This window comes from Fistularia commersonii, chromosome 20 (assembly GCF_037954325.1).
Source record: "Fistularia commersonii isolate RoL2024-O1a breed Wild chromosome 20, RoL_Fcom_v1.0, whole genome shotgun sequence".
Classification (NCBI taxonomy): domain Eukaryota; kingdom Metazoa; phylum Chordata; class Actinopteri; order Syngnathiformes; family Fistulariidae; genus Fistularia; species Fistularia commersonii.
The window spans coordinates 14,498,648-14,510,172 of NC_141303.1; the positions used below are offsets into that span (position 1 = coordinate 14,498,648).

At 49.5% G+C, this 11,525-nt stretch overlaps 1 protein-coding gene across 2 annotated transcripts; it reads left to right on the plus strand.

Moving 5' to 3' along the window:
• Positions 1-4,367: 4,367 nt before the first annotated feature.
• Positions 4,368-11,226, plus strand: LOC147223062 (serine/threonine-protein kinase PDIK1L). 2 transcript variants are annotated; one of them, XM_086167195.1, is made up of 4 exons: positions 4,368-4,406; positions 5,933-6,677; positions 8,413-8,638; positions 10,814-11,226. In XM_086167195.1, the coding sequence occupies exons 2-4, from the start codon at positions 5,943-5,945 to the stop codon at positions 11,056-11,058; spliced, it is 1,206 nt and encodes a 401-aa protein (XP_086023321.1). In that variant the 5' UTR covers positions 4,368-4,406; positions 5,933-5,942; the 3' UTR covers positions 11,059-11,226. The 2 variants fall into 2 exon arrangements, with proteins under 2 accessions (XP_086023321.1, XP_086023320.1); XM_086167194.1 differs by lacking the exon at positions 4,368-4,406 and adding an exon at positions 4,911-5,056.
• The last annotated feature ends 299 nt before the right edge of the window (positions 11,227-11,525 follow it).

An 11,525-nucleotide genomic window follows, 5' to 3' on the forward strand; every position in this document is an offset into this window, starting at 1 on the left:
TGAGCTGAATGCGCCGTTCTTCTAAAAGCTCCCTAAATATATCCGTCATGTTTATTATTATGATAGCCACGGCGCTGATTTCAACAAAAGCGGCCGAAAAAAAAGGGGCGATACATTTCAAAGGCCCCCCCTCCCCGCCCCCGTCCACCCCCCGCCCTCTGGACCTGTGTGAGGGCCGATAGTGATGGATGAATGGGGAGCACAGACTGAGCCCCTGGTGGGCGTCAGATAAGGAGCCCAGAAGAACAGGCGGCCCCTGATAGGCCTGTCTGTCATTGATATGGCCGTTCTCCACTAACCTGTTCCTCGCCACTATATAAACACCCCTCCTGCGTGTTCGCGCCCCGGCGACAGAAGGGAGCGCTGCTTAATTTGCCATAACGGCGCATTAAGACGCCGCCGGTGTGAGATGTCGAACATTTCCATGCAGGTGTTTTGAATGTGCATCTAATGGATGCAGACACTTTGCTCGGCCAGGTTTTCGTAACCGCTTGCGCTTTTGTAGTTGCATTTACATCATCAACGCAGTCCAGGCTGGATTTCAAGGGCGGGGGGGGTGAGAGGATGGAGGGGTATACTATTTCCAAAAGATAATCTTCAGAAAGAAAAAAAAAAAATACACATTTCTGCATTAGCCTTAAGCCCGTGCATTTTACATCATTCAGTAGTTCTCTAAAAGGATTAGAAAAAACAAATCATCTGCCACGGAAATGGCAGATGATTGAACGGCGTCGGGGCCGCGCGCTCGGGGGGGGGTCCTCCATCTCCATGAAGGAACGCCGGACGGTGCAGGACGTGGCGCCAGAAGGTCGGGACGGTGAAAACAAAACACTCACAGCTTAAACTTATGCTCTCTTCACTGTGTCTTCATCGTGACAGGACAAGGAGTAGTAGGAGTGGTACGAGTAGGAGTATAGGAGTCGCAGCGGCAGTAACTGATTTGTAGTGACTGGCTCTTCTCTGTAAATATAATTTATTTGCATTTAGGCTGTGAAATTGATATATATACATATATGAGTGTGTATGTGTGTGTGTTTGTGTGTGTGTAATTTATGACTGCATTTGGAAAGAGTTGGACATTATGAAAATAAAAATAGCCCAAAGCATGAAGAGGAGCGAGCAATCACTGGTGCTTTTGGTGTTTGCATGTGTGTGTGTGTGTGTGTGTGTGTGAATGGGTGAATGTAATCCTGTGAAACCGCGGGGTGATGAAATCAGAGGAGACCATTTCCATTTCCTCTCGGGACAAATTTATGACGGTAAATCACTTGGCCGGGGTTCTGCGTCCTCCGTCCCTGTTAGCGTTTCTCCTTTAGCCACGAGCGGCGGTAGCAGCAGAGTGAAAGCTCCCGTGACCCCCTCCAGCAAACCGTCTGACAAGCGGCCGCAGGACGGATCTTTCCTCCGCACTCCCGTCTCCGCTGAGGTGCTTTAATGATCCGATAAAACGCGGCGGTCCGGAGCCGGAGGAGAGCCGCCCGGCGACGCCCGGCCCGATGGCAGTCGGACAAAACTTCAGGTGATCAATGCCGAGATGAATGGGAACAACATAAGTCTACGGGCGGGTTGTTCCCGCCGGAGTCCGCCCACTAAAAGTGAATAATCCACCTCTGACAGGATCAGGTGTGTGAAGATAAACAGCCCTGGCATATCTTCCATCATCAGATATGCTGAGACCAATGTCTTTAATCGAAATCGTTCATGGGTGACGAACAGAAGAGCTCGGCTGTGAAAAATATTAAGAGGATTAAAATGCAGCGGTAATAATTCCTGGAGTTTGGGGGGGGGGGTGGGGGGGAGTATCGTCGAATCCCCTAGTGGCCACGGAAGAAGTGCTGCCGGTGCAGAACAAGTCATTTACTTTAATGCATTGCGCTAAATCACTTTGGAATCTGGCACAGAGCGGGAAAAAAAGAACACCTTCAGACGTTGAACACGCGTGATGTGACGTTGCTATGGTGACGTCTGAGGGAGAACGTAGCGAAAATGGGATTTTCCGAGAAGCTCCTCTGGCAACAAAGTCCAAAGTCACGTTAGATTCCATAAACATAGCAGCTCTGAGATCGCCGTTTGTCTGGAGACCGAAGCTGCGGGACCTCAGCGGAATATACCAGGAGCGCACGATGGGGAAAAACTGAGTGAAGAAAACAAAAAAAACCGGAAAATTCCATCAAATCCCATCCAGGAAATAGCGATAGACATCTTCTTCCTCTCATCCTTTTGGCTCCTCTTCGAGGGTCACCACAGCCAATCACCTTGCTCCATCTGACCCACAGCCAATCAGCTGCCTCCATCTGACCCTCACGCCAACTAACTTCCTGTCCTCCGTCCATAAACCTTCCTCTCTAGTCTCCCTCCTCTACACCTCAGCATCCTTCCACCCGAATGTTCACCGCTCCTCTTCTGTCCATGTCCGAACCCTCCCAGTGTGACTTCATCTGCAGAACATCCAACGTGCTGGTGCGAAGCACACCATCGGGATCGAACCGCGAACCTTTGCGTTGGAAGGCCGCCCGCTCTACCAGCAGACACAGCCGTCCTCGATAAATGCAAAAGTCCTAATTCATAAATAAAAGCATTAAAATGGATCAGAACAAGTGATTTTGTCGCGTTAAAAATATGAAATGGTTGTCATTCCAGTATATTTCCTGCATGTTTTTGCCGTTGTCTGTAGAGTTTGTGATTTTTGGGGTGGAACTTGTGACGGACAGCTTTGCATTGATGTCTACACGCGGCTGGTTAGAAGTGCCTGCAGGCGTCGACGCTTTTAAACCTCCACCTGGAAGCGCGCTTCGTTTTGCACGCAGAAAAAAAGTAGATTTTCATCCGTTGGGAAGAGAAATGACCACCATATCTTGACGATCGGCTGCATCAAACCGGCAACGGAGACGGTTTTATTCCAGAGAGAGAGAGACATCTGCACAGACAATCGGCATCTGTCATTATCAGTCCACATATGTGTGCAATATATCTTCCCCTCGGCGTCCGCTGCAGAATCCGGGGAGGCGTCTCAGACAAAAGACGCATTCTCATAGAAAATATTGGCGCCGCAATCAGAGCCCGGCAGCCTTTCAATATAAAGACACACACGATAAAGACGCGAGGATGGCGGCGGTGAAGCGCTGGCTCAGTGTGGGGAGAATCACTTTGAAAGACTGACTGCCCTGAAATTGAGTCCTGCCTCGCAGGGTGGATGTTTGGGGAAGCTTAGGGAGGACCTTCTTGGGATTAAATGCGAAGGTTCTGACCTCAATCAAGGAAATAATTACTGTTGTGCCTGCTGTTGGTATTGGACTCTATAATTAGCAAGCAAAGCTCTGGCAGACACACAATTAGGCTGAAAAAGAGGGGTGATTAAAACAATAATTCATATTGAATTCATTAACATCTTTTTGGAAAGCTCCGTAGACCTTATTGAATTTTTCGGGGAAATCCGATTCTCGCATTATCGTGCGTTCTCCCACAAAGTCTCTGGACTAATAAATTTCCCTGGCTGGGATGCAGGTCTATATTTCAGGGGATTCCTGCATCCAGCCATCTGTCAAAGCCATGAGATATGATAATAGAAAAGAGGGCATTTTTTTTCTTCAAGATAAAAACAAGTCAAGTGTGACTGACTCCATCTTGCTCAAGTAATGAAGACCGTTCACAATTGGCATAGCTGATAAAAGCATTGGATCACGCACACACACACACACACACACACACACACACACACACACACTCAGGGACACAAAGGAAGACACATAAAATTAACATGAACACATGCACACCAAAATACACACGCAAATTTATGCATGCACAGACACAAACTGTCCACACACACACACACACACACACACACACTGAGATGCTCACATGATGCACCGCCTAGCGTACGCAAACACAAAACGTGTATGCACACACAGTATGTGCATTTCAACACACACACTCACAAAAGCTGCTCTCTCACTGTGCATCCACGCAATGATTTAACGTGTTTCCCTTTTTATGGAGAAAGAAGAAAAGTCACAAGGATATAATCAAACACACACACACACACACGGGAACACCCAAACACACACCAAATCTCTTATCTGCCATCACCAGCGTCGGCTCTCCTCCCCTAACGGTCACCACTCATACAGCCGCCGCTCGCTGAGTGTTAACCTGCAATGGATATGATCATTCTTCTGTATTGATGATATCACAGACATTTATGTGGAGTCTTGTAATATATTAGCTTGGTATTCAACATAATCATTCTCAATGACCCACAAGCTAGATTTTTATGATGAGCCTGTTATATGCCTTTGTTGGACGTGGACAGAGAGGGGATGGCAAAGACCTGGGTGGAAGGATGCTGAGGTACCGGGGTCGAGGCCCAAAGGAAGACCAGCGAGGTAAAGAGGGTTGGACGGATGGAGGTGATTGGCAAAGGAAGAGAAGAAGATTCAGTTAATTCAACATTACCCCCTCTTCAGTTTACCTTTCATAATTGTTGTGTTCATTGGCTGCGTGGGTAGTTTTTGAGTTATGTGTTGGACATTTCATGCATTGTGTTCCTGGAATAAATGAAAGGTTTAATGTGTGTTTTATGCAGCAGTTTGTTTGAAAGCAGCTCTGGTTTGAAGCGTTCTGTGATTTGTGTCTGATGAACGAGTTCATGTTCGTTTGTTTATTTGTTTGTTTGTGACGTCACGCGTCGGAGCCGCACGCCCTCCAAACTGGCCTCTTTGTCTTGAGCCGCTCCTGCCCTGTCACGTGATAATTCCAACCAACCAGAGCCCGCTGCTGAGTTTCTGTAGCCAATCATAGTCGAGCTGCGTAACTCGCGGGACGCACTTGAATTCAGACGCGGAAGTGGATCGTTGTTTTTTAAGTAACCCATCGTTGTTACTCTTCGCATCTGTTGAGGCGCTTCCGGACGACTTTTCAGGTTTAAACTCTGATCCAAAGGTTTACTTGGCGTTTATGCTGATTCATCCTTGGTAGCGATGGCTCGACGTGACTCGTTCGGCACAAACTAAACTGCTTGAAAGGGTTTTGTCGGCGGCTGTTTAAGGCAAGAGCGACGGTAAGCCCGAGAGTTGCTGCCCCAGTTGCTTTCAGAACCGGCGAAGTGGTAGCGCCGCATTCATGTGTCTTACACATGTTTACTTTGAATAGTTTCTTTAAAACCTCATTGAAAGGTTATATATTGCGGGTACACTGCATGTCATTGGCTTCAACTTGGGAGGAAGACTGAGTGAAGTGTAGTCATTCTTCCTTCCGCTTAATGTCGTGGGTCACTACCTTTAGCATTATTAGCATTAGCTCCTTCCAAGTTACTCCTTTCAAGCGAGTGATCGTATCAAGAGGAATTTAAGAACGCTCTAATAATCCAGGTCCTTATGACCGAGAAAAAACAGTAATTTACCCAATTTACACGTGAAGTAAACGCAGTCGGTTCAACAATACATCATTTAAAAGGATATCTAAAACGACAATTCACAGAACAGAGTCAAAGTTCACTGTCATCTACCGGTATTGTTAAAAAAAGAATAATCCGCAAATATGTATATCTTTGTAATGCTGAAGTAATTCTGTAGCGTGGTGTGTTCCGTAGCCATCTGTGGCAAACACAAATAACCGCAGTTGAAGAATTAAATATCAGGTTAGATTGCAGGTTGCAGAGAATAATAAAAGGGAACTCAAATAACTGTGCACTATAGAATCATGTCAAGGAATACAACAAAGTATTGTATTTCTTGCACCCAGTTTGTAGTAACACTCACGTGAAAATGGACCGTAAATGTATGTGGCATTACCTCAGAAAATAAGCTTTTTAATTGCCTGGTTATTGCCTGCAGCATCCAACCCTTAAGTGGATGAGACAAATCGAACACATAGATTAGTAGATATCACGTTAGAATGGTTAATGGCACATTGACCTGCTGTTTTTCTCCTGCAGCCTCTCGGCCATGGAGGAGCTCTATACATTGGAGAGGGAGGTGGGAAGGGGCAGCTATGGGGTGGTGTTTGAGGGCCACATGTCCAAAACGGGACAGAAGGTCGCCATCAAGCGTTTGCCCTGCAGCAGACCCGAGTGCATTGAGCTTTACCTGCAAGAGCTGTGGGCGATGAGGACCACCGCCAAAAGCCACGTCAATGTCATCATGCTACACGACTGCCTCCTGCAGACAGGCCCGAGGAGCCTGAAGCCCCTCCGCCCCGGTAAACTGCCTCTGCCGCTGGTGGAAAGCGTGTTGAAGGGCAGCGTGGTCGGGGCGCCACGAGGTCAGGAACACAACCGTTCCCTGTCCAAGCCGAAGACCAGGACCATCCCGGTGTCCGGACTTCAGGATAGGACCAACACGTTGCAGGGCTCGAGGACACCCCGGGACAAATCCCTTGATTTGACGCCCCAAAGACCTAAAAACAGAGCCAGAAGTAGATCTGCAAGGAGGCAGGAGGATGGGGAGCGCCAGCCGGGGCGTTTGCACTGCCTGGCCCTCTGGCTGGTCATGGAGTACTGTGACGGTGGAGACTTGAACCAGTATCTGCTGTCCATGCCGCCAGAAGCCCAGAGGAACCACAGCGTGGTGAAGCAGCTCAGCAGTGCAGTGGCCTTCCTGCATCGCCTGGGGATTATCCATCGAGACCTGAAGCCTGACAACGTGCTGGTCCACGTCACACCCAAAGGCCCTGTTGTCAAGGTAGGACGCCACCCGTGACATGATGCTCTGCTCGTATTTACCCACCGCTGTCCTCAATGCAAGGAGCTTTGTATGCACCGTTACTTTTACTTGCACGATTGGAAAATAACATATTATAAGTGACATAAATGTGATATTTTGTGACATATGTGATATATGAACCTGGAGATGTGTATTTAAAGCACGTGGGGATCGGGTATCGTCCTTTTTTTAAAGCCAGATATTAGATCATGTCTGTTTAATGTGCAAATACATGCCGTTATTCTCCATATCTGTTTTGCCAGCTTTGCATTTTAACACATCAATTTAAAAATCAAACTGTCCGAAATAGGGAAAACCCTTTTCGTAATTACCGCCTGTAAAATCCGCATGTAAACACAAGCAATAGTGATTATCTGATGTGCACAACAAGTTAAAGGCACTTCTGGGGTGAATTCCACATAGTCATTATTTCACGAGACGAATTATTTCCCTCCATTGATCATTGTAATAAGTGCTTCACGCATGTGTGGATTTTTATTGTATTGTGACCCAAGAACATAATAGCTAATAGGTTATAAAAAAAGGAATATTTTATTTATATTGATATTTGATATTTATATAATCACCATGATGTTAAAAATGTCGGATTTGTAATTAAAAGCGTGTTGTCAGTTTTGAAAGAGGAAATCTGAACAGACAAGGAGAAAATAAGAGACAATCTTCAAATGTCACCAAGAAAAGATTGGCTCATTTACATAGAAATGAATTTAGAAAATTTATACAGAAATTAGTTTAAAATTTTCCAGAATAACAAATCCTATCCATGAAAATAGGTTTTAGTTAATAAAATGAGAGAAAATATCTGACAAATAAAGCCTAGTTTAATAAAAGAAAGAAAAAAAAAAAACAAAAAACATGAAATCAAATAAAATTCTAAAAAAAATGATTTGATACGGGCTCGGACCAGATTGCCAATGATCCTGCTACCCCTTCTCTTTAGCCCTCCCTGCACCCGCTCCCACAATTTTTGCCTCCGTCCGCACTATGACCGCCTCGCTGGGGCTGGTTGTCATAGCAACGCCGCGCAATGGCCCCAGTTCTACAGTTTCTTTAAAAACAAAGCCCACGGGAAGCGTGACGGTTATGGGTTGCGTTGCTCATAAGTCCAGCGTCCTGAGGCCATACTGTACGCCAGGCCTCGGACTAGTCAGTGTCAGAGCTGCTATCCAGGAGGAAGCAGCGGGTCTCTTGGAGAACATCAGAAGCCCCCCCCCATGGTGACCTGCTGAGTGAAGGTCTCAAGCAGCAGAGGGCCATTAAGGAGGGTCCAGAAGGGCCGTTGAGGAGAGACATCAGAGCAGATCGCGGGGCCCCGGGGCGGTCCGGCCCCGAGCAGCGGGGTTAAGCTGCTGGCAGAGAGTTAAATCTGGAGCGTCACAACCAGTGAACATCCTACGTAGGAACATCTGTAGCCTCTTTGGGCTGGAGGTCCCCGGACCAAGGTTCAGAACCTCTGGGACTTCCAGGTGCTGAATGCGGTGGTGGCCAAGCAGCAGAAGACGGCTGCGGTGGTGGATGAAGCCCGCTGTCGCTCTTACTAGTCTGAATATTGAAGATACTCCTCCAGAAGGAAGACGACCAAATCTGTCGAGACGTCCTAACCGCCCTTTCTTTGCGAGGTGTCACCCAGATTGATGACCTCCTTTGAGGAGTTGATGATCAGACTGGATAACTGTGCCTCTCCCACCTGCAGGTGGCAGACTTTGGTCTCAGCAAGCTGAGCAAGGTCATGACGGGAGGCGGCGTGGCCAGGCAGCACTTCTCCTCCACCTGCGGCTCAGACTTCTACATGGCCCCGGAGGTGTGGGGCGGCCTGACCTACACCGCCAAAGCGGACATCTTCTCCCTTGGCGTGATGTTCTGGGCCGTCCTGGAGAGGATCACCTTCCTGGAGGAGGGTTCCTCGCAGGAACAACTGGGTAAGAACACTCCCGCTCCCGCGACAGAGACCGGGAAACCGCAATCACGGCGTATAACTGGCTCACCCCGAGACTGGCGGTTATGTCAAACCCTGTGACCGGCTCAAAAATAATTGTGTCATTATGCTGCATTTTTCTGTGATTTCTTTGCATTGGAAGGCAATTTCCTCCTCATATTTAATCATTTCCACTGGGAACTTTAATCCCAGTAGAACTGAGTAAAAACACATTTCCCGCGTCATAAAATACGCGTTGTGCCTCCCGCCCGGCGCGGGTGGCAGGGGTCGAGAGTGCGGACGAGCGGGTTGATGACGCGTCGCGCTCAATGGAGACTGACTCAATTAGCCGGCACATATTAAAAGTGTCACATGGTATACATCATGTGTTCATCAGCCGTGGAAGCCTCGTAAATGGCGGGGGGATGAGTGATGGCGGAGATGAGCTGCGGCAGAGGCGCGCCTTCCCCAAATGCCGGCGGATGCCGCGTGCATCGGAGGAAACCCCACGGGATGCCTCTCCAGTCAGTGTTGTATTTTCAGTGTTTTCACTCAGGGTTGCCCACCTGTTGATTAAGGCGAGGGGAAGGTGACGCAGGCGAGCCGGCAGCTATTTGAGTCTAGATGTGATGAAGTGGAACCTCGGCAGGAGTTCCATCGAACGCAGAGGTTTTAATCAGCTTTTTAATGTCCTATCACGGTGGAACCTTGACTACCGAGTGCATCATCTGAGGACTTCTCAGCCCTGATCTGAGTTAGCGGCAGCGGGATGAGCCTTTCACGCCCACATGGACGCCGCTGTCTGTGAAGTGGCGTTTAAAGACGGTGGGACGTGCCGCCGCCGCCACTAGGTAGCCCAGAGAACATTATGGAAAACACGAGCTAAGTGTTCGTGCCGTGGACTCGTCCATGTAGAGATGGAGATGATGATGTGGGTGAGATACAGTGACGGAGAGAAGGTAGGAGACAAATATGGGGATACAGCACGGTGGACGGCGGGAACGTGGATGGACGAGGCGTCGAAAGACGAGGTCCCAGACTCGTTCATAGCCGGTCGGGGACGGTTTGATGGTTTTCGAAAGGGGCTTCGCTCTGTCCATGAATGGAGTTTAGACATAAAGTGGAGCAAAGTGTGTTCGTTATATGTAGCATAGCATTAAGGGTGGAGGCAGGAAGCTAAGTTAAGGACAGAGAACCAGACGGAAAACTCCTCCAACCTCCGCTTTTCCAAATCCACTTTATGTCTTAACGTTCTCTTTTATTATGTGTTATTCTTTTTTTTTTTTATAAAGTATTTGTAATTTATTCAGTACTTTTTTGTTGTTGGAAAAAACAAACAGCAAAACCTGGGGCTGGAACGGATTCAGAGTATTTCACTTCATTTTAATGGGAAATTGAATTCGCTGTACGAGCACAGTGGGTCACGAGCTCGGTCCCGGAACCGGTTCCGCTCCTAGGTGGAGGCAGTACGGTATTCCGGTGTGGACCCGTGTGTCCAGACTCCCGGCTCCAGCCTCTTCCCAGAGGACAAGTTTATGACGCAAACGTCTTCCTGCATCCCGGGAATCAGAGTAGGTCCGGTGTCCGAGGAGATGAGGTTCCTCAGGCCGGGTTCCCTGAGTCGCCGTAAGGCTCTACAAGCATGATTGGAGGCTCAGATGGGTCTCGGTAGCTTAGGGGGAAAAAAAAAAGGTGAAATGGAATTAAGGCGCTCAAATCCTCTTTGTCAGGGAGGTAATAGGAGAGGCAGCTGGAGGCTTTCCGCCGCCGCACAAAATGGCCCATTATTTCACCTCGCCATCACACTCCTGCACGGTTATTTGACCTGGCAACAGAGCGGGAGAAGACGGCGAGGGATATTCGCCGGCGTCCTCCTTCTGGTTCCACACTGACACTTTTCTCATCTCCGGGGATGATAAAGCGGCCCTCCGGCGTCACAGCGAGGCGGGGCCGACCGACGCGGCCGCCTTATCCTGACGATGAACCTGGGAGGAGACGCTGACTTCTGGATCGGCTCACCCTGCCTCACATAACCTCCCCCACGCTCACGTCCGACTGTGTCGTTTGAAGGCGCAGGTGTCGGCGGCGTGCTCGCGTAACCCCGCGGCGGTCCTGGGGTCCCCCGCCCTCCGACAGGAAGCCGACTGACCGACGTCTCCGTCACGTCTCCCCCCTGCAGGTGCCTACTTCTGCAAAGGCCGCTTCGGCCGGCTGCTACCTCTGGGAGAGGCTCTGTGGGAGAACGCCGACCTGCAGCTGTGCATCCCCATGAAGTTTAAGCGGGCCCCCCCGCTGCCGCCTGCCCCCGGCCCCGCTGTGTGCGCGCTGCTTTTAGAAATGCTGGCGTCGGACCCGAGCGGACGGCCCCCCGCCGCCCAGCTGGAGGCCAGAGTGCGCTCCGCTCTGAAGGAGGACTCCTGCTGAAGCACGGATGCTTCTACCACTTCTACACTGGGGGGGTCAGAATGCCGGCAGCGAGCGGAAACCCGGCATTTGACCTCGACGGCTGTGTCAGAGGCGCTCGCAGCAGATGTTTCACGTCCGACCCTTTCAGCTAAAACCGCCTTCCAGTGTCCACCGGGCGGTGGAAATAAAAATACCACGGTCAGCGGCGTTTTCTGCATGTCCGATGGATGCCCGGTGTTTTTTTTGTCCGCTTCTCCTCCTTTGCTGTCTTGTGTGTGTCGAACGTCCCACGCAAACACGGTTTTAGCGCAGCGACCCGATGGCGTGCGAGGGAACAGAAACGCTGCAGTGCAGCAGCCCCGAGTTCACGGCTGGCTGCAGTGTGCTAACGCAGCCAACCCGCAGGGGTATTTGGGAAGAGAAGATCGCGATAGAGATCAGTTGATAAGAGCTGCGTCGGCGCCGCTGTCGAGCATGAGAATCCG

Bases quoted from the DNA above. Each gene is read 5' to 3' on its own strand.
- LOC147223062 (XM_086167195.1), top strand. From the start codon at position 5,943: ATGGAGGAGCTCTATACATTGGAGAGGGAGGTGGGAAGGGGCAGCTAT. The intron at 6,678-8,412 runs GTAGGACGCCAC...TCCCACCTGCAG, and splicing joins CCAAAGGCCCTGTTGTCAAG to GTGGCAGACTTTGGTCTCAG. The intron at 8,639-10,813 runs GTAAGAACACTC...TCCCCCCTGCAG, and splicing joins TTCCTCGCAGGAACAACTGG to GTGCCTACTTCTGCAAAGGC.